This window comes from Dama dama, chromosome 29 (genome assembly GCF_033118175.1).
Source record: "Dama dama isolate Ldn47 chromosome 29, ASM3311817v1, whole genome shotgun sequence".
Taxonomy (NCBI): domain Eukaryota; kingdom Metazoa; phylum Chordata; class Mammalia; order Artiodactyla; family Cervidae; genus Dama; species Dama dama.
The window spans coordinates 68,152,047-68,175,055 of NC_083709.1; the positions used below are offsets into that span (position 1 = coordinate 68,152,047).

The following is a 23,009-nucleotide window of genomic DNA, read 5'->3' on the forward strand; positions in this document are numbered from 1 at the left end:
AACACTGTGCTGGGTGCTGCGGGGAATGTAATTATGAATAATACATAGGCCCTACCCCTTAAGTTGGAGAAGGAAATGGCAACCCACTCCAGTACTCTTGCCTGGAAAATCCCATGAACGGAGGAGCCTGGTAGGCGATGGTCCATGGGGTCGCAAAGAGTCAGACACGACTGAGCAACTTCACTCACCCCTTAGTTAGTTAGTTAGTCAGTTCAGTCGCTCAGTTGTGTCCGACTCTTTGCGGCCCCATGAATCACAGCACGCCAGGCCTCCCTGTCCATCACCAACTCCTGGAGTTCACTCAGATTCATGCCCATTGAGTCGGTGATGCCATCCAGCCATCTTATTCTCTGTCGTCGCCTTCTGCCCCAATCCCTCCCAGCATCAGGGTCTTTTCAACTCTTTGCATGAGGTGGCCAAAGTATTGGAGTTTCAGCATCAGTCCCTCCAATGAACCCCTAGGATGTATAATATAGCGTTGTTAAAGACTCCCTGAAGAAGGAAATGGCTCCCCACTCCAATATTCTTGCTTGGAGAATTCCGTGGACAGAGGAGCCTCATGGGCTACAGTCTGTGGGGGTCACAAAGAGTCGGACATGACTAAGCAACTAATACTTTTATCCCTTATGGATGTGCAGGGCTATTGTAACATATGGCAAAGATTGGACTAAATCGATACTAAATCTACTTGTTGTTCTTTAACACTTTTAACATCTCTTCCTAAATCTCCTTGCTGTAGCCTGCTTGATATGTATGTGGTTCCATTGATATGGTACCCACCACCTTTGACCTGGTGTCATGGTGATTTTTGTGAATGCCTCACTTTCTGCCTTGGCTGTGATCACCTTGAGACCAGGCATAGAGCAGGTGCTCAATGAAACAAGTGAATGTGGTCGGCACTGACAGCTTAAGTTTTAAGACAGAGGAAATCAGTAATAGGAGTGAGGAGGCCTGACAGACGTTCTACAGGTCGATGCAGGCTTTGTCTTTTAAAACTTCCACCCAACTCTGTTTGAATGACTTTAGTATAAATAAAGGGAAGTGAGAAATAGAGCAAAGCCACCTTGAAGATGCTTCAAGTTTGTACTTGAGTTTGTGCCTTTTGGTGAGTGCTGGTTTTCCTTTCTGAGGGCCTGTCATGTGCAGCACACGCTGAGTCACAGGCAGTAACAGCAAAGTCAGAGAAAGAAAGTGAAAATGCGGATATGCAGTCTCTGCCCTCAGGAAGCCAAAAGTCTCACTGTGGAGAAACACACACAGTGTACGATTTACAGAGATCCCATCCAAGCATAGAAAATAGGATTGCCAGGCTCAGGTGAGTGGGTGAGGCGGCCAGGAAAAGGATTTGATGATTTCAGTTTTAAAAATGAAATATGGTTATGGAAATTGTGAAGTTTGCTTTCTCAATTATTGGGTGATTTTTCTCAAAGAGTTTCTCAATTCCAGCAAATGGGTTTCACATCTTCAGTGCCACTAATATCTCTGCCAAGTGAGATCGAAGTCTGACTAAAACAGTAGACTAGAATTTGGGTGTTTAGGTAACATTGAACTCAGGTCGGTTCACTGGGCAAGGAACCCTGTTGGGGAAGGGACTCCACTCCCCGATACTTGGGCTCATAGTGCAGATACAAGTCATGTAAACCCCACTGAGATGGAGGGTAGACAGGGCATCCGGAGAAGCCGGGGAGGACTTCCCTGCTGGTCCAGTGGTTGAAAGTCCGCCTTGCGATGTAGGGGACATGAATTTGATGCCTGATCAGGGGAGATCCCGTGTGTCACAGAGTGGCTAAGCCCACTCTGAGCCTGCGCACTAGATCCTTTGTGCCACAACTACTGAAGCCTGCGTGCCTAGAGCCCGTTCTCAGCAACAAGAGCAGTCATTGCAGTGAGAAGCCCACGCGTGCAGCTGGAGAGTATTCCTCTCCCGCCGCAACTAGAGCAGCCCGTGTGCAGCGGTGAAGATCCAGCATAGCCAGAAATGATAAATGAGTTAGTTAATTAATTTAAAACAGAGAGCGAAACAGGGGGAAGGGGTCGTAAACGCTGGAGATTCCTCCAACTTGTGAGGATGTTGTGGTTCGACAAAACATGGAAGAGCCCAGAAGTATTTCAGCTGGCCAAATGCTACCTTAAATGCTGGGCAGAATTTGTGCCTCAGAGATGGAGGTGAGGGGCAGACGAGCAAAGTGATCAGGAGGAGCCCCTGGCTGGGGGTGCTGAGTGCTTCAGTTTGTCTAAGGCGCCGGAGGCCGAGACAAAGTTCTGACCAGTGAGGGCCAGGGGATGATGCAGGGTCTTGGTGCTGACACAGCAGTTTATTCTCCTCCTGGCAGGAGGAGCCACCGAAGGCGGCTGAGCAGGGATGTGACCCCACGTTTGCTTGCCCCTGCACTCTCGGCCACAGGCCTTGCGTGGGAGTGCCTGGACTGCTTACGTTTGCAGCATCGTCCCAGGGTCAGTGCCATTTACAGAAGGAAAACAACCTAGCAAACAGAAAACCAGCAAAACCTCTCATTCCTCCAATTCTCCACAAGGCCAAACTCTCCTTTTGAGAGCTCCTGGGCGTTGGTTTGCTGTTGGAAAAGACCTGTTCTTACAGAAAATGGGGAAGAGGCAGTCTCCAGACCCTTGGAAACCTTGGGTTGAGTTTATCTGTTTGAGGCAGTAACACATGGCAGAAACAGGCCTCAGTGTTCATATTGCAAGAAATCAAATGTATTTGTTTTGCAGACTGCTTTTCTATGTAGCAATGACAAAGGAAAAGAAAAACTTGAATCAGTTTTTCAGTTCTATCCTCAAAAAAGTTGAAGTTTGGTGCTTATCTAGTTGATTTGATCACCTTTGGAACCTAAGAGATTATAACAAAACAAAAATGTCTACTATTTGATTACATGATTGTGCTCATTACACTGACTTTGTTCGCTCAAACACTATAAACTGATTGGCTTTAATCTGGTAAGTGTTATCCACATTCTTTTATTCTGTTTCATGGATATTTAGCCAAGTTTTCTGAAATAGCAACCCAAGTTATCTGTGTTATTGCTGTTTTCTCTTCAAAAATATTTTGGACATAAACCTAGCTCGTGGTCATAGCAACTAGATGAGTCTTCCATCATATAGACTAAATGAAGGCGAAGTGACTTCATTTAGTGGCTGTAGGTATAGACAAGATGGTAGAGACAAGTATCTGAAGACTTTCTTAAGGTCGCAGTGGCATTTGGGACAACTTAAGTTCCTTCACAGATCACTGCTTTCTCGATGTCCTTCTCAATTTTGCTGAGGCAAGAGAAGCTGCTTTGTAATTCTACCAGTCTCTTTGACACCCCCAACCCCACACATGCACCCTCATGTATCACCCAGGACAATGACACTTTTTTTGTTTATTCTTTTTTTTCCAGGGAAGCTGGAGATTCTCTTTCAATCACGGTTGTTCGCTGCACATCGGTAAAGCTCTTTCTATGTCTTGTGTGTTAGTTACACCCTTCTTGGCCCCAAGACCCTGTACCACCAGCAGAATATCCCTCAGAGAAGAAACAGGGAAGGCAAAGGGCATCAGAGAAGCTGTCAGGCAGTCACTGTTGCTTGAAGACCACATACGTGCTCGTATTACGGAGAACTCGTATGTGGGTCCAGGCTTCGAAAGCTCATGGTCTAGCGAAGGAGACAGACCTGTGATTATGCAGGTGACAAGGGTACCAAGCTCAGAGTCTCAAGACAAGTCTGAGTGGCATCACTGTGGAGAGGTCCCTTAGTTTCAGTTATGACTTTTGTAAAACAGAGACGAGGACAATAACTGCCTTATCTATCTGATGGGTGCTATGAGGACCCAGTGAGCTGCTGGATGGGAACGTGTTCTGTCAGCCACAAGGCAAGGCCCAGGACAAGGCCCAGATGCTGCACAGGGCAGCAAGAGCGATCCTAAACCACCACACGTCTAAGAGCCTTCTGTGTAGTGGAGGAAAAAGTGCATCGTCAACTTGTAAGGGAACATTACCAAGGAGGAGAGGTTGACAGAAAATTCTTATTCTGAGACTTTAGTGCATCCTTCTTAGCCTTTGGTCACTAATGGACAAAAAAATATAAATAGGGGCATAGAATTTTAATAATGCATTTAATAATCTAATCTAATTGATCCCATATTGGGCTACCCCAAAAGCTAAATTTCTCAAATAAGCAATTGTATAAGTGTCTTCTATAGAATACAATAAAGCACAAATTGATAACTATCAAAAACTTAACACCACCCAGTTGTTTGGAATAAAATTGCAATTTCCTAAGTAAAGATGGAATCAAATGGAAAATTAAAAATTATCATTATAGACTAGCTAGAAAATAATTAAAATTTAGAGCTCTACTTCTTAGAACATATTATATATAGTTGAGCTATACTCAGAGTAAGATTTGTAACCTTAAAAGTGATTTCATTATTTAACAAGAAAAAAGAAAACAGGTCAGGAAAATACTCAGTGCCGGAGGCATAAAGAAAGACCAATGAAATAAGCATAAAGCTGATTAAAGAAAATGATAAAAATTTAAATCTAAATGATGGTTTGGAAAACAGAAAAATTAAAAAGCTGATAAATCCAAGGGCAAGTTCTTTACAGGAAAAAGTAAAAAAATTGAAGAACTTGAAGGAAGAGAACTATGTGGGCCTTATGTGAAGGAAACTAGAGTAATACTGAAGGAAATAAAATGTTTTCTTTAATAAAAGAGGAGATATATGTTATATTCCTTGATAGGAAGACTATTAATACATCAGATTTTCTCATATTAATGTATATGCTTAAAGCAAATTCAAACCCCCTGTGGGAATTTTATTTGGATTTTGACAATGTATGTCAAGGTGAGACTTATCAAGAAAATCTTTTTTTTGAAAAGAATAATGAGGATGGCCTTGAGGTACAAGATTTTAAAACTAATATAGCTGCAATAATTAAAACAGTATGATATTGATGAAATGTTGGTTATATCAATCTAATCAAATAGAAAGTCCAAGAATAGATACTAGTATAAGAATTTGGTATATGATAAATGTGGCAGTCCAAATCAATGGGAGGAAAGATGATCATTCAAGATATTGTACTGGGACATTTCTTTAGGTATTTGGAAAAAATAAGTCTAATCCCACACCATTTGGTGTTAAAAATTTAAGTATAGAAAACAAATCATAGAAATGTCAACAATATGGATGGGCATCTATCTGGTCATAAGTTGCAGAAGGAATTCCTAAGCACATAGGGAGCGGGAGGAAGTACAGTAGAACAGACAGCTGTTTGATTTTGTGCAAAGAAATTGTTGTCTCTTCTCCTTATTTAGCAAGTGTTATCTTTTTTGTTTGTTTCTTAGAAATAGAACAGGAAAAAAACTCACCTAAATAGAACTAGGAAGTTTGCCATAAATATGACAGACCAAGTGTTTTACACACACATAAATGGAGATTCTTCTATTCTAAATAGAAGAATTTATCTATGGAATAATGTGAAACCAATACAGAAAAAGCAGTATACTGAAAGCTAATTGCTATAAATAGTCATGCAGGTGTTGAGAGATTCTTTTCATCTAGCTGATTATCATCTCAATGGAGAATATTTGAATTTTAATTAGGTAGTTCTTTTCCAAGAAATGAAAGCAAAAGGTAACACTTGTTAAGTAAGGAGAGAGGGAAACAGCATATAGCTGCCTCCTTTTAAAAAATAAAAAGTATAAAGAGAGGAAAATTAGCATGATCCAGTACCATTCCTGAGAGTCCTATGAGGTTCCCCAGAAGAGAGAAGTGTGAATACTGTACTTTGGAGGTCCTGCAGGGAAAGCTGATACCAGCCCAGCTGATGGTCCCAGAGGCCCTGAGAAATGCCCTGAAAATTGTCTAGCTCACTCAGGCCTCTCTTTGGAAGTGATAGGATCATAAGACAAATGCTCATATATATTTTACTTCAACAAGAATGCTCATGTTTGTCTGAGTGGATTCTTAGAATCCTCAAATGATTTGAAATTGATTAGGAATTATAATATCCAAAGTTGGAATATTAATGACTGCTTCTCTAGAACATAGAATTTTATGATCAAAATATATTTTGGTTTAATTGTCTCTATCTGTATTTCTATTAATTATTTATCAATATAATAAGCATTACCTTATTTTAAATCATTTATTATAATATGAATGCTAGTATTTAATGTTTTATTTAATTTGTGCCAAAAGAAAATCCTACAAGGTACATATATTGGTCATCTCCCTTTTACGGATGAGGACATGATGACCTCACACACCCAAGGTCTCACATTCAGAAATCGGTAGAGCTGGGCTTTTTCCAGGTAGTTAAGACTCTGGAACCCATGCTCATTAGCATTATGCTGTTTTTACCCCCTGGTCTAACTCCCTTATTGTGCAGGAAAGAAGACTGAAGGCCAAAGAGGGAAATGTACACACACACACACACAACTGGTTTTCTTCCATAATAATTTGTGTTTGAGGTCGTTCTCAGAACTGTTGAGTAGCCGCAGTTGGGTTAGAATTCAGGTCTCTTTGTTCACAGGCCAGTTCTCTTTGTCTTCATCATACCACAGCCTTGGGCCAATGTGTTAAAGCTTTAGCTTTTCTCAGAAACACAAGACATATGTGGTTGAGATCTCTAAATTTTATGAAAACAGATCTTTAATTGGATAGCATCCTTCACTGTGGTTTTAATTGAGTTCTCAGCAGCTGTCAGAGCTTTTGCTTTTGTTTTTAAGAAATGAGAAGATGTACATGGCCTTTCTGAAAGTCCTGTTCTAGAGTGCGTCCTGTTCATGTTTGGCAGGGAGTCCCCAAGTCCTCCTTCCTGACAGAAGAGAAGCGAGCCCGGCTGAAGACCAACCCCGTGAAGGTGCACTTTGCGGAGGAGGTGCTCGTCAGCGGACACAGCCAGGTGCGGCCCTGGTCGGGGGTGGAAACGACTGCTCACGAAGCAGGCGGGCTGCCTCCTGGCGCTGTCTGCTGGGGATGCTGGAATCCACAGCCCAGAGGGGACAAAGCGGGAGTGTCGTGGGCTCGCCGGAGGCTCTGTGCTCCCTCAGTAAGGGGCCTGCTCACCATGGACAGGGAGAGACGCACTGGGTACCCCTGTGTCTTTCTGAGACTCCGTTCTTCTGGCTTGAGATTTCAACATGTTCCGGTTATTCGCTTCTCATTCCGAATCTGCTGACTTAGTACCCCCTCTGAAGGTGATACATTGATAGTAGAGACGGTGGCAGGGGTTGCTTTTCTAAAAGACCCTATCATCTACTGAATCTCTAATACGTGAATCAAAACATCTTGGGGACATAGTCCTTCATCATCACCATACCCTGCAAGGGGAGGTATTTTAACAAAGAAGAAACAGAAGCTTAAAGAGGTCAAGAGAATTAACTTCTGAGATCATACAGCTAGGAAATACAGGAGAACAGGCCTATGTGACTTTAGTTTTTCGGTTTTCCACTATAATATGCTGTCTAGTCCTTTTTGATATGGAATACCCAGGATTGATGTGATTGAATATGGGGGTTCAGAAGACAAGACTGACCCTAGAAGAATCTGAAATAAAAAGCTATGTTTGGTTTTTTTTTTTTTTAAATCATTGAGGTATAGTTGATATATAAGTTTCAGGTTTCAGCATTGTGACTAACAATTGTTAAAGGTTATATACTGCATTTATAGTTACTATAAAATATTAGCTATATTCCCTGTCCTATACAATATATCTGTAGCTTATTTATTTTATATACAATAGTTTGCACCTCTTAATGCCCGACCCCTACCTTGCCCCTCCCCTCTTCCTTCACCCTATTGGTAACCTGTAGTTTATTCTCTATTTCTGTGAGTCTGTCTCTTTTTGTTATATTCACTAGTTTGTTTTACTTTTTAGATTCTACATATAAGTGATATCATACACTTTCTCTGCCTGACTTAAGGGAACCAACACTTCAAATATTCTTAAATTTGCTAGCCATTAAAGAAATGCAAAGGAAAATATTAAGAACTGCCACTTTATAATTAGTAAATTAGCACAAAAAAGGAAAATATAAGCCCTGATACTGAGAAAGTAGCTGCATTCATGTACTAATTGGTGGCTTTGCAAATTGATTTAATCTTTAGGAGTAGAAAAAAAGTTAATGAATGCCATAAAAATGGCCCAAGGATCACATTCTTATTAATTTAATTCTATAAAATAATTTAAATGCAAAAATCCATGTATTTAAAGACATCTTTTGTACCTATACATATATATATATATATATATCACAGAAATTTTTGAGAAAATGTTAAATGCTTAGGCAGAGAAATGGTTAAAGAAATTCTGATGTTTCGACTCAATAGAATATTTATAAGTCCATTAAAATTATAAACATTAAACTCACATGAAGAAGTATATATGCGTTGAGTAAAAATGCACATAGAATTGTGCATAATCTATTAGTGCAGTTCTCTGAAAGCTATTTACAGGTATAGATAAAAATTGGAAGAAGCCTTAGAGAAAAGTAAATAGTTATGTGGGGATGTTATGAATGGATTTTTTTGTAAATCACAAATAATAAAGTATCAAGGAAAGCAGTCATACTTGGAAAATCCAAAGATTAAGATTTCTAAACGCCTAAAACCAGAGTCAGGAGACGGGAGCAGAGTGAAGGGTTTAGAATCCCGCGTCCCTGATTGCGTGTGAACTGGCCCTGGGTATGAACACACTCCTTTTCTTCCAAAAAAGTACTCTGGCTTTCAAAAAAAAAAAGTTATATAGAGTGATGAATGTGTCTTGCTTAAAAGATACAAATGCCCTTATGTTTAGAAGATACAAAATTCTTAACTGAAAAAGACTGTCAGTTTTCTGAAAAAAGGTGATAAGCTTCTAACCTAGGTGGGCTTCCAGAGATGAGAGCTGGGGGCAGCTGTAGCTCAAATCCTGGAGACTCTAGAATCTCTTACAGGTTCTCGAGGGCACCAGCCACTTCTTTGTCTACAGCTCAATACTCAGAAGTCACTTTTTATGAGAGCCAGCCCTAAGGGTTTCTCCAAACCCAAAGGGAATGATTCCCTTTGCCCTGCTCTGCCTCAGGACTTCTGGCTGGCCTGGGGTCACCAAACACAGACCAGTCCCGGGCTTTCCTCCCTAAAAGCCCTCCAAGAGTGGCAGAACCCCTCAAGGGATCCCATGAATCCAGAGTGATAGTTGGGATGAGTAGAGGCCACTTGGTGTGAAGAGCTGACTCACTGGAAAATACCCTGATGCTGGGAAAGATCGAGGGCAGGAGGAGAAGGAGGTGACAGGGGATGAGATGGTCGGATGGCATCACCAATTCAATGGACATGAGTTTGAGCAAATTCTGGGAAACGGTGAAGGACAGGGGAGCCTGGTGTGCTGCAGTCCACGGGGTCACAAAGAGTCAGACACAGCTGAACAATGGAACAAGAACAAGAGGTGGAAAGCAGCCCTCTGCCCTTTGGTGATGCTTGACTACAGAGAACGCAGCAGGGAAATGTTGAGGGGACTCTCAGGGAGCTTCCTACCCCCCCACTTCACCCAAGCCTACAAGGCACAGTGCGAGAATCTCAGAAAGGCCCATTTGGGGCAGTGGGCATACTTGTCACTTGATTTGCTGTAGATGCAACGAGCAGTGACGTGTCAGCAGATGGTATCGTACATGCCCACACAATGCCATCAGCATGCCCGAAGAGTGGCAGGGCTCACTCTTCACCTTCCTCCCTCCTGTCAAACAGTTCTTGTGGCTGGCCCTGGAACAAATCCTGTATCTGTGTGGCATAGGCCTCATCCCTTGCAGAAATCTCCGAATGTCAAGAGTCAACCTACAATGTGGTGAGGAGGTTGGGGAGAATCCTGCTCTCCACACCAAGGCAGGGCCAGGGAAACAGGCTCTGTCACACCCAGGAACAGGAAGGGAGAGTTTTGACACTGCTCTTGTGTTTTCCAGGGTAATTCTCTGCTGTGTATGCCCAACGTGCTCAAGTTGTACCTGGAGAATGGACAGACCAAAGCTTTCAAGTTTGAGGCACACACGACTGTGAAGGTATTCCGAGTAAACTTGAATCTCTTTCTGGTGAGAATTTGCTGGCTCCCAGGAACCCCGGGCATCTTGCCGGCAGCTGCCTCGGCGATCTCACAATCCCATGGTCTGAGCACCTGCAGTTGGCCAAGCACTGTGTCATCTCAGTTCATTGCACAAACACCCAGCAAGCTGGTATTTTAATCACCCTCTTGCAGGGGAGGGAATCAGGGTCCAGAGAGATGATGTACCCAGTACAACTCATTAGCCTTCCCCATTAACCACTGGGATTTCCTGCCTCTTGAATGGGGCTCCACCTGCTTCCTGAAAGGCCAGAGTCACTAAAAACCCAGGCAAAGTATCAGGGCAGGTCCAGGCCCCTGGGAATTCTGTTCTGGATGGAAGTCAGTTTGAATTAGATTTAATTAGGTTCCCCCAAAGGAGACACTCTGAGGCAGGTGCTACAGAGAGAGGTAGAAAGTGGTCTCTGTCCCCCTAGCTTGCAGTCTAGTTGAGGGAAAATGGACCTCCAAGGAGCTCCTAACAGTCCAGGGCAGGATGAAGGAAGGGCTGTAAAGAGAGGCCCGAGGGGCGTGCTTCGCACACAAGAGAAGGAGCACTCTGTGTCCTCCCGTCGGGATGTCAGAGAAGGCTTTGCCGAGAAGCTGGACCTGAGCTGGGCTTTGAAGGTTGACTAAGAATTCATCAAGGCCAGGTGGGGGCACAGCTGTAGAGGGGTCAGGGGATTTCCGTCAGGCTGAAGAAGTCCCATGAACAAGGCAGAGAGCCAGTAAGACAGGCATTGCCTGGGAGGTGGTAAACCATCCCATGGGACTGGAGCAGAGACCGTTTCCTTGTAGGAAGAGTGGGAGAGGGTGCAGACGGGCTGCAGGGATGGCCTTGAATGGCAGGCAGTGGAACTGGGATTTTATCCATAGACGATAAGGGATAGCACTATAGTTTTTCAACAAGGGAGCAAATAGTGTTAGAGGCAGGCTTCAGGGGAGAAACAGACAAAGGAGTTGTTCAAACGTTAGAAACCGTGTGGGAGCCAACGCTGAGCCCAGCTCCTCTGTTATTAGAGGAAGAGCAGGTTCAGGTGGGTGAGTACACCTCTAGGTACTGAACAAGATGCACACACACACACACACACTGCACACACACTCGTGTGCACACATGCAAACATAATGCACGCATACCACCAGTGTTCCCCTGACACCTTCCTATGGCAATTCCTATTGTTGTTCAGTCGCTCAGTCGTGTCTGACAGTTTGCAACCCCATGGACTGCAGCACGCCAGGCTTTCCTGTCCATCACCAACTCCCGGAGCTTGCTCAAACTCCACGTCCATTGCGTCAGTGATGCCATCCAACCATCTCATGCTCTGTCATTCCCTTCTCCTCCTGCCCTCATTCTTTCCCAGCATCAGGGTCTTTTCAAATGAGTCAACTCTTCACATCAGGTGGCCAAAGCATTGGAGTTTCAGCTTCAGCATCAGTCCTTCTGATGAATATTCAGGACTGATTTCCTTTAGGATTGACTGGTTGGATCTCCTTGCAGTCCAAGGGACTCTCAAGAGTCTTCTCTAACACCACAGTTCAAAGGCATCAATTCTTTGGCGCTCAGCTTTCTTTATGGTCCAACTCTCACACACGTACATGACTACATGGCTTTGTTTATATGGGCCTTTGTCAGCAAAGTAATGTCTGCTTTTTAATATGCTGTCTAGGTTTGTGATAGCTTCTCTTCCAAGGAGCAAGTGCCTTTTAATTTCGTGGCTGCAGTCACCATTTGCAGTAATTTTGGAACCCAAGGAAATTAAGTCTGTCACTGTTTCCATTGTTTCCCTATCTTTTTGCCATGAAGTGATGGGACTGGATGCCATGATCTTTGTTTTTTGAATGGTGAGTTTTAAGTGAGCTTTTTTATTCTCCTCTTTCACTTTCACCAAGAGGCTCTTTAGTTCTCTTCAAGTTTCTGCCATAAGGGTGGTGTCATCTGCATATCTGAGGTTGTTAACATTTCTCCCAGCAATCTTGATTCTAGCTTGTGCTTCGTCCAGCCTGGCATTTCTCCTGGTGTACTCCACTTATAAGTTAAATAAGCAAGGTGACAACATACAGCCTTGTCATATTTCTTTCCCAGTTTTGAACCAGTCCATTGTTCCATGTGCAGTTCTAACTGTTGCTTCATGACCTGCATACAGGTTTCACAGGAGGCAGGTAAGGTGGTCAGGTATTCCCATTTCTTGAAGAATTTTCCACAGTTTGTTGTGATCTACACAGTCAAAGGCTTTAGTGTAGTCAATGAAGCAGAAGTAGATGTTTTTCTGGAATTCTTTTGCTTTTTTGATGATCCAACGGATGTTGGCAATTTGATCTCTGGTTCCTTTGCCTTTTCTAAATCCAGCTGAACATCTGAAAGTTCATGGTTCACGTACTGTTGAAGCCTGGCTTGGAGAATTTTGAGCATTATCTTGCTAGTGTATGAGATGAGTGCAATTGTGTGGTAGTTTGTACATTCTTTGGCATTACCCTTCTTTGGGATTGGAATGAAAACTGATCTTTTCCAGTCCTATGGCCACTGCTGAGTTTTCCATATTTGCTCGCATTTTGAGTGCATACTTTAATAGAGTCATCTTTTAGGATTTGAAGTAGCTCAGCTGGAAGTCCATCACCTCCACTGGCTTTGTTTGTACTGATGCTTCCTAAGGCCACTTGACTTCATACTCCAAGATGTCTGGCTCTAGGTGAGTGATCACACCATCATGGTTATCTGGGTCATGAAGATCTTTTTTGCATAGTTTTTCTATGTATTGTTGCCACCTGTTCTTAATATCTAATGCTTCTGTTAGATCCATGTCATTTCGGTCCTTTATTGTGCACATCTTTGCATGAAATGTTCTCTTGGTATCTCTCATTTTCTCGAAAACATCTCTGGTCTTTCCCATTTTATTGTTTTCCTCTGTTTCTTTGCATTGATTACTTAGGAAGGCTTTTTTAAAATCTCTCCTTGCTATTCTTTGGAACTCTGCCTTCAGATGAGTAGATCTTTCCTTTTTTCCTTTGCCTTTTGCTTCTGTTCTTTTCTCAGCTATTTGGAAGGCCTCCTCAGACAGCCATTTTTTTCTCTTTTGCATTTCTTTTTCTTGTGGATAGTTTTGGCTACCACCTTCTGTACAAAGTCATGAACCTCCATCTATAGTTCTTCCAGCACTCTATCAGATCTAGTCCCTTGAATCTGTCACTTCCACTATATAATTGTAAGGCATTTGATTTAGGTCATACCTTAATGGCAGTTCCTAGGGCTGCCCCAAATGCCCTATTCCGTTCCTACTTCAGCGTGACTGAAGAGAAGCTGGAGAAAGCCTGTCTGGCCCTGGGAAGTTCAAGCCCAGAGGAGGAATAGGAGGGAGGAACAGATTTGTTCAATGTCACTCCTTGTCTGGCATTCCCTGGGCACTTCCTTATTAGCTATCTCACTTAATGCCCCCAGTAACCTTCTAAGGTGACCCACTTTTCAGATGAGAACACCAAGATACCCGAAACTCATTAAAATCAGTTCTTCCAACTTGGTCTGTTGTCTCTGAACCCTGCCCTGGAGCTGACCATGTTGCCATTCAGCATAGAAGTTGTGCAAATGCATTAGACATGGTTTCTACTTCTGTCACCTTTGAGCAGAGTGTGCTGGAATGGGGGGTGCTTTATTCCAGTGCACTGGAATGGGGGAGGGCACTGGAAGGGGAGGGAGTCCTCCTTCAGTGGCCAAAAAGACTTTGAGATGATTCACAATAAAAACACACACCACAGGGGAATTAAAGCCAAGATGACACATGGAGTTGGGAAAATGGGCAAGGACTTAGCTAGTCTAGTACTGGTTAATCTCACTTATCTGTAATAGCCAAATTTTTACAGAGCAAATCTTCTAGCTCTTTGTAACAGAAAAAGAGAGGGGGATATAAGCAAATCGTATGGGTAAAAAAGAGAAAAAACACTGTCAAGTCATCAGCGACTTCTCTTCCTCACTCCCTTACCAAGAGAAGTAAAGTTCTTACATTAGAAAACCTTCTTTCTCTAAATCAAGGAACATAATATGTCATTTAGTGATACTTTTGTGTGCTAGTAAAGCTGTTAATGATACAGAAATAAACTCCCCAGGGTCACTCTCTTAGGGAGCCCAGAGTCTTGGGGTGGGGCTGAGGTGAGGAGATGGGACCTAGGGTTAATTCATGAAGAAACTATGGCAAATGTAGTGTGTTCAGAAGCAGGAAAGTAGGATGTGAAAACGGGGTGCTGTGGGTTCCCAGGAGAGAGAGCTTCCAGCTAGGTAGCAAAGAATGGCCCCCAGGATGTGGTAGCCTATGAGATCAACTTGGAAAGATGGAGAGGAATGGGTCAGGAGTGGTGTGTGAAGACAGATTTCCAGTCATGGGGAATGACACCAGCAAAGACCCAGTGAAGGGAAAGTTTAGCAAGAATATGGGGCTTACAAGCAAAGTGCAACAGAAGCAGCAGCAAAGGATAAAGTGGAACAAATGGGTTGGCACCTGACACTTGAGAACCTCTAATGTTAAGCTGAGGGATCTGGACTTGGGTTAGTGGGCCATGATGGAGGAGGCACTGAACATTCTTGAGCCAGGGAGAGCATGAGCAATACAAGGCTTAGACAAGTTCCTCTAGGTCAAGGGTCAGCAGACTCTTCCTGTAAAGAGCCAGGTAATGAATGCGGTAGGTTTCATGGGCTGGGGGCTTCTGTCATGGTCACTCACCTCTGCCACTGTGGAGAATGTGTGAGGCTGTGTTCCCATGTGACTGTAATTACAAAAACAAGCAATGGGCTGGATTTGGTTTCCAACCTCTGCTCTAGACGTAGGGTGGAGGTCAGACAGGGTAGCAGGGGAGTCCTTAGGACGTGACTCAACAAAGCCAGGAGACGTGTGTGTGCTCAAGCCAGATGGAGAATGGAGAGAGTGGACGGAGCCATGAGAGGGGCTCTCCGTCATGGCCAGCACACAGCAGGCATTGAATTAATGCTGTTGAGTTTCAGAGGCGAATTAACTTTAGGACCTAGTCACTGGTTAGTTATGGGGGGTGATGGAGAAAGCAGGAGGAGGATTCAGAATGGGAAGCCGTGAGGAGCAGGTCGCACCCAATGGTTTGGCCCTTCCTAATTCTAAAATTCTAGCAGGATGTGTATGATGAGTCCATGATGACTGTTTATTCATTGAATGGAAGTCTATTGAGCATCACTGAATACCAAGCTTTGCGGATACAATGGAGTACAAGACAAGTTCTGGGGGAGTCTAGCGTCTAGCAGGTAAATCACAATAAGCAGGAAAACAGATGTCAGCAGCTACCAGGCAGTGGACACCTGTCATCTAAAGGCTATGTATGGGGATAGCTATTTAATGCACACAACAGCCCCCGAGAGGGATGTGACTATTGTGACCATTTTAGAGATGAAACCACCGAGGCATGGAGACAGTAAGCATGTTATCCAGGGACACAAGCTAGTGAGTAGAAGTCTAGGTCTAGAGCCCATTCACTTCACTGTACTATTACTGAAGAACAGTGCTGTCATCGAAGAAGATCTCACAGTGATGAAGAAAATCAGCAGGACCCCGGGATGGAGAATAACAGGGACAGTCGCATTTAGATACAGAGACCGAGGTGGCCTTGGGATGAGTGCAGGAAGAGTGTGCCAGGCAGAGGAAACAGCACTGAGAATGCCCCGAGGCAGCAAAGGCCTTGTGATGCCAAGGGGCCCCTGTAGTGAATGAGTGGAGTGTGGCAAGGCAGCTCTGGTGGCCCAGTATCAGTTCTCGTCTCACCTCATCAGCCCCTCTAAATGGGCATCGTTATCCTCTGTTTCACAGGAAGAAACAGGTTCAGAAGCATCAGACTGATTTCCCTCAGTGGCATAGAGGGCAGGTGGTGGGGTTATGTCTGGTAAGCAATTGACAGTGCAGACTCCAGAGATAGGATGGATCTGGAGACCTTGAAGAGGGGTGTAAGGCCCCAAGGGATAGCTTCAGCCTCCCAAGTAAAGCCAGAGAGGGTGGCCATACAAGGGTGGGGGGCTGGAGCCCTGAGGGGAAGAGAGCAGTGGGCACAGGGCCCTGAAGGGGTGATGAGGAGTCCCACGTGTGGCCCATCAAGATTAGCCTCCTGTATTGGCAGTGGACCCAGCCAGCACGGGCCTTTCTCTCCCTGGCAGCACGGAGGAGCAGAGGGGAGGCCAGGGGAGTTCTCCCCGCTCTGTGCCTGAATGTGAGGGCCGGCCACTCCTCGGTGACCCCTGTGCCTCTGTGCCCGCAGGACATCATCCTCACGGTGAAGGAGAAGCTGTCGATCCGAAGCACAGAGTACTTCGCGCTGGTCCTGGAGGAGCAGTACAATGTCTCACGGCTACACCTGCTGCATGAGGAGGAGCTCATCCAGCAGGTACCACCTGGCTCTGCTCCCCGTGGGGCGATCTGGGCGGGGTGAGCTGCATGCCTCGGCCACAGCCTTCGGGTACGGGGTGCAGCGCATCTGCAGGTTTGATGTGCTTTCTTGTGCTCAGACAGCACAGAGCTCACTCAGCCTGGTTTGTGAACACAGTTAGGCAGGCCTCCGTTTTGCAGACGAGGAGAAAGAGGCTTAGAGAGGTAAAGGTAATTTACCCAAGGTAACGCAACCACTAGACCCCATCTTTTGCTTCCAGCTCTGATGACCTTCCTCTGAACCTCCCACCTTTGAGATGTCAGAGAAGCGTCTGTTGCCAGGTCTCAGCCCTTTCTGTGAGATTTGTCCTGAGCAGGACAGGGCTAACATAGTCAGTCGATCTGTACCACTCAGTCTTTTAGTCATGCAGTGATTTGTTATAACAGCTTTTAAAAGCCAAACACAGGTCAGTTCCATAAATTCTTGTTGAGTGTGTACTACTATAAAGATGAGTAGGATTTCAGTAATTGGAAAAGGAAAGGGGGCTTTTTTAAGGAGAGGAGCAGCATGAACAAGGCCTGAGCTTGTGGAAGCCGCTCCGAGTGCTCCTCATTGCAGATGAATCCCTACTGTGGTCACTCATTTCCTAACATTGCTGCTTACAAACTTTAAAAAAATCACTTCTGTTCCATTAGCACTGGAAAAAGAAATCAAGTTAAACCGCTGAGATAGCTGAAGTGAAAAAAAAGTAAGGTGCAGGGTATATTTATTGTATATACCCATGTAATGTATTGTATACTATTATTTGTGGGAAATAAAGGAATGTACATTCATAGGAGCATAAATACACAGAGACTGTCTCTGGAAGGGTATATAAGAAACCAGATGCAGAGATTTCTTCTGGAAAGGGGAACAGGTTGATGGGGTCAGTGGGAAACAGTTCTTTTGAACTTTTTACGTCTTATACCCATGGGAAAGTCAATCAAGGGCAAAGGTCTGTGCTGACTTGGGAAGAACTAAAACCGAAATCTCTAGGGACTACCTTTCATTGTCTTTTTTAATTTAAGTTGTTTTGTGGAATAGTGGAGAACAAGAACAGAAGATGAACCGTGTCTCCCTTATGCACTGCAGGTGGTGGAAAGGGAGGAGTCACATGACTGCCGCTGCCTCTTCCGGGTTTGTTTCGTCCCCAGGGACCCCCTGGACCTCCTGAAAGAAGACCCTGTGGCCTTCGAATACCTCTATCTGCAGGTGACCTGGGCTGCCCTTCCTAAATAACAGTGGTTTTTCTCAAAGATGGCACATTGGGTTATTTTGAACATGAGCTCAAGGCAATTAAGCAACTCCCCAGTAGGGATTATCTTGCTCTGGGGGAGAGTAGGCCTGATTATCCCTTAGAATTCCATTTTATGGCACTGAGTTGCTATGTTAGGCGATTTGCAATATATTAATGAACTTAAAGCTTAGTCCTCAGTGTAGATTTACATTTTCTAACATCATTTAGGATCTTTAGAGTTACAGTTTTTACTGACAAAAGGGGCAACCAAGGTCACACAGGCAAGAATTGGCAGAGCCAGGTCTCCAAGTTGCCTTTCCCCCGAGAGCACTAGGAACCCAATCCGTGTTCTTGTTTCCCAGTGTCTCTGATCTCATCTCTCCCAGAGCTGCAGCGATGTGCTCCAGGAGCGCTTTGCGGTTGAAATGAAGTGCAGCTCGGCGCTCCGGCTGGCAGCCCTGCACATCCAGGAGCGGATGTACGCGTGTGCACAGCCGCAGAAGATCTCTTTGAAGTACATAGAGTGAGTGGCAGGGGACTTCGGTGTCCCGCCAGCAGCAGCTGTGTTGCATTTATCACTTGGCTGGCCCTGGGCCAGGACGGCCAGAATCCACAAGAAGCTGACACTCACCCACCTCCCCATCTGTCCATTGTCTTCCCTTCATTTCCCTCTGCACCCTCTCCAGCACAGCCTGGCTTCCCCCGAGGTCAGAACCCGGATGCTCCCTCTGGGGCCCAAGCCAGCTCCAGATGGAATGACACAGGATCCCTTTGTAAATTCCCAGTTCCTGGGAGGATATCTCAGGAAATCAGTTGACAACTTCAGCATCAAGCTCTTCTGCAAGCAGGAATGCCTTGGAAGTTCATTTGTGGTGAACGAAATCCTGTTGTAGAGCAGTTTCAAGTCCTGAGGCTCTGACACCTCCAGATTCTTAGCTTAAAATATCACTTTGCTCTGGGTGGTATCACCCAGATTTGCTCATCTCCTCACCAAATCTCAGCTGTGTCTTGCCTGCTGATGAATTATATTTAAAAATTTTTTTTAAATCCTTAGCCTTCCCCTTGATATCCTAGGTGAAATCTCTAGAGAGTGGGACCTGAGAGTCTGTATTTTTAACTCGTTTGTTGGGTGGGGTGGTGGGAAATTAGGCTGGCATCATCCTCAAGCATGGCCTCAGGGATTCACATGTTTTGTGTGTTGCCCCCTGAGACTGTGCTGGACATGTGTAAGGAGTAATGGGCTCCTTGAATGATCATGGGGTTTAATTCCAGAACGATTCATTTTTGTGGTTTGTATGTATGTTTGTATAAATAAATAGGTAGCTAGATATCACACATATACAGTCTTTATATTTACATATACTCCACAAGACCAGCCAGATATCTTCTGCTGAGAAAGAAGCTCATAATTACAGTATTCTTGGAACAATAACCACTGAATCAAATATAATTACGTTCTTCATTAGAGTCAAGTTCGCTGTAGACATGAGCCTCCTTGTCTCCAATGTCTCATGGCAGGAAGGATTGGGGAATCGAGAACTTTATATCTCCAACTTTACTACGAAACATGAAAGGAAAAGACATCAAGAAAGCCATCAGCTTCCACATGAAGAGGAACCAGAACTTGCTGGAACCCCGACAGAAGGTAATTTAGCCACAGCCTCTGCCAACCACGCGCTGACTCTTGTGAAACCTCAGGGAGAGAATTTTCAACATTGCCTGCATTTTAGGCAAATGAATAGCTCTGACTTCAACAGTCTTTTTTTGTTTTCTTTTTTTTTTTCACCCTTATTTAAGCAACTTATTTCTGCCGCCCAGCTGCGTTTAAATTACCTACAGATCCTTGGGGAACTCAAGACGTACGGTGGGAAAATCTTTAATGCTACTTTAATGGTATGTATTAAAGCACTTCTTATAAGGGATGCAAGAGAGCCTCTGAACATCAATGTATCTTTTAGTCTAAAATCCCTGAGGACTGTCATGGACTAGAATTTGTTTGGGAAAGTGAACATTATGACGTCAGGGAGTGTCTATCATGCCATTGCTTGACACCAGCCCTCTGACAGATGCTGGGGGAGGCAGAGCTGAATGAGACACAGTTCCCATCCTCAAACGATGCAACGAGGCACCAAACAGGGCAGAGCAAAGCCATGAGAGGCACAGGACCATTACTGGGAAGTCAAAGACAGAGACCACCACTGCCAGCTTCGGGTTGAATGGGGAAGGAGAAGGGATTAAGGAAAAGCAAGAAGATTGCATTGGGCCAGATTTCAGAGGAAAGGCATTCTGAGGGCAAGATACTGTGATCAGTTTACCCTGGAGCTTTGGGTATATGAAGGTGAAGAGGAAAAAAGGGAAATCATGAAGAAAAGATAAGAATGTTAGACTGGAGGCTGGGGCCCTGATCATTCAGGAGGGAAGAAGTGAGGAGTGGACCTGAGAAGGGAAAGCAAGAAAAAGAGTCCTCTGCTCTGTTACCCGTTCCCCGCTTGGTCTGCTTTTTTAGAGCCTAGGCCTGGAGCTCTGTGCTCTGGTGCAGTCGGTGATGTGGGATGTGGCTTAAGGGAATTCTGCCCCCACCACTCAGCCCCAGAACCCTCAAGCACAAAGCCAGACAATTTACCAATTAGAGATTTAAAATAATAATAATAGCAAAGCTCCTTTCAGTGGATTTGGTGTGCTTCTTAGTCATTTACAGTGATGGGTTAATTTAATTAGGCTGCTGACCTAACAGTGTAGATGGAAAAAGAGAATTGATGTTTTGAAAGAAAGGAAGTGCATCTGATCGTTTGGGGAAGAGAAAAATTGGTCCTGTCTTTGTACAAGTCGTGGACTAAATGGTGGAGGAGACAGTAGATTACAGAAAGGAAACTTGAAGGTATAAGAAAAACTACCCACTTTTCTCTAGGGCTAATCCTGCCCTCTGCCAACTTTCTGGTTCCTGTCTCCAACTCCTCTTTACCTTTCATGTCTAAGGAAAGACCTGGGAGTGGGAGAAGAAACCAATTACTTTGAGCTGGCTCAGGGTGCTTGCTGGTCACTGGAGGTACAGACATAGACATACACAGACTCTGTTGTCAGGGACCTTAATGGAATATGCAACTCAAATATGAATAATAACAGTAAGAAGTCTGAGCTTAGAAGTCCTAGAAATCTTAGTCCTAGACTAATCCCATGCTGTCCGAGGACAGAGGACGTGGTGTGGAATCAACAGAGAAAAGGACTGTTCTGGTGTGAGGAGCAAATCAGGTGGCGTTTTCAATGGGCAGTAGGTGTTGGTGGAAGGTTCTAAAAAAGGGTGGGTTTTCAGTAGGTAATGATAACAAGGGTGAAAGGTCGGGGCATGCCCCAGAAGTGCCGCAAGGCAAATTCCAGAGGCTGTTTAAACTTCCGGAGACCGACCCCCTGTAGCCTGGTCCAATCAGGTACCAACACGGAGCCCTTGGACACTAACCGCCGCTGTAGCCTGCGCTTTCTTCCTTATATGAAAAGACCTGGCTTAAACGCCGGCCCTGGCTATAAAACCCCTCCCCACCCCCTCATACCTCGCAGACTCACTTTGTCTCCTCACTCACCCGCCCCCGGGAGTTCTGCCCGAGAGCGACCGCTCAATAAAGGCCTTCATCAACGGTCCTTAGAGGTGGCTTTTTCCTCCTGCGGCGTTTTCTAACAAAGGGATTCCAAGTGGAGGGCACAATGTGAATTTAGGCACATAGGTGTGAAAGTATATGGTTGTGTTTATGGAACAGGTAAAAGTCCCGTGGTTGGATCCTCTATTGTGAAGAGTATTATGGGAGATAAATTTATACTGAGTTTATCTGTAAAGGGGGCCCAGGTTAGGCTATCACCTAACTTGGTCATCTAGAGGAGTGGTGGTGAGGGGTTTGCAGAGAGAGGTATCATGTCCTACGTGTATAATGTATTTTCCCTAGCTTGTGAATGGAAACCAATTCCCCTTCCTGCCCTCTGCAGTTACAGGACAGAGAATCCTACATTGCCCTTCTGGTTGGAGCCAAGTATGGCATTAGCCAAATTATCAATAGCAAACTCAACATCATGTCCACGTTGGCAGAGTTTGCCAACATCAGCCGTGTAGAGCTGACGGAAGAGTCTGAGAAAGTGAGCGTGGTCAAAGTGTATCTTCAGGATGTCAAGGTAATGCATGGGGAAGGAAGTTTGAATCCAGCTTCTGGAATCTGGGGCTAAATTACTCGAGGGTAGTTTATGTGAGTTTGGATATTAACAGAGTCTCCTGTCCAACATTTTCTTAAGAGATGGAATTGTCCATCCTGTCCCATCAAAGGGAAAGTAATGAACAGGGTCCATTTTCCTGGGGAAGGTCCTAAAAGGTTTTTTTTTTCTATAAACTGAGCTTGACTGTGTACTTTCCTGACAGGTTCAGCAACCTAGATGGGAGCATCAGAGGGTATTATCACGTACATTAGACCAGAATGGCTGCCCAAGATTTGGGGTGATAGCAATTAAAATAGATCAGTGGCATAGATTACTTCCTGTACCTCTCTGGAAGGTCCTACGTCTATCCTGCTTCCTTTGACTTAATCCCAACGTGCTCAGGACTGATGCTTCATTCTTCTTATCCCCCTCTCCTTCCTTCTCTACTCGATGCTGCTCCTTTTTCTTTTCTAGGTCAGGTCTTGGAGAGGCCCCATGGCATGAATGAGCAGGGTGGGGTGGTTGGGATGAGGGGCTGGGGTTGGGATAGAAGGACAGGAGACACTGTGGAGACTGGATGGGAGGAAACCACTGCATGTGTGAGTGCTTGTGTGGCTGTGTGTGTGCATGCTCATTCAGATCTTGTAGGTGAGAACAGGTATATTGTCAGGACACCAGGGGGCCTGTCTATGGACCGTGGCTGGATTTACCTGAAATCTCTCATGGGCCCCGCATGGCCCGGTTGCCCTTTCTATCGCTTGCTGCCAGCCTTCAGACTTTGTATCCCTTGTTGCCAGCCTTAGCCCTTTATGCGCCTAAGAGCCTCTTTACCTTCAAAGGTTCTGACTTTGCTGCTGGAATCCAACAGTGCAAAAGACCTAGCCTGCCTGATTGCTGGGTACTACAGGCTGTTTGTCGACCCGGTGACCTCCATTTTCCTCTGGCCGGGAAACAAACAGCATGTGCACCGGGTGTCTGCTGAAGAAGGTGAGGTGTCTGAGGCTTGGACCCAGTGAGGACAGGCCCACTTCACTGCCTTGTAGGTCAAGGCAGCCTGAAAAGGGGATGGTGCATTGAGTGGAACTGAGGCTTCCACTCAAGGGGATGAGAGCTGTTTCTCC

At 44.8% G+C, this 23,009-nt stretch overlaps 1 protein-coding gene across 1 annotated transcript in view; it reads left to right on the forward strand.

Moving 5' to 3' along the window:
• FRMPD1 (FERM and PDZ domain containing 1) overlaps window positions 1-23,009 on the forward strand; it is a 156,027-nt gene that overhangs the window by 125,192 nt on the left and 7,826 nt on the right. The window contains exons 6-15 of the mRNA XM_061132341.1: window positions 3,399-3,444; window positions 6,801-6,908; window positions 9,943-10,038; window positions 16,332-16,457; window positions 17,571-17,690; window positions 18,102-18,238; window positions 19,234-19,360; window positions 19,513-19,608; window positions 21,688-21,870; window positions 22,728-22,875. Coding sequence (XP_060988324.1) covers window positions 3,399-3,444; window positions 6,801-6,908; window positions 9,943-10,038; window positions 16,332-16,457; window positions 17,571-17,690; window positions 18,102-18,238; window positions 19,234-19,360; window positions 19,513-19,608; window positions 21,688-21,870; window positions 22,728-22,875 — 1,187 coding nt within the window. The remainder of the gene's footprint in view (window positions 1-3,398; window positions 3,445-6,800; window positions 6,909-9,942; window positions 10,039-16,331; window positions 16,458-17,570; window positions 17,691-18,101; window positions 18,239-19,233; window positions 19,361-19,512; window positions 19,609-21,687; window positions 21,871-22,727; window positions 22,876-23,009) is intronic.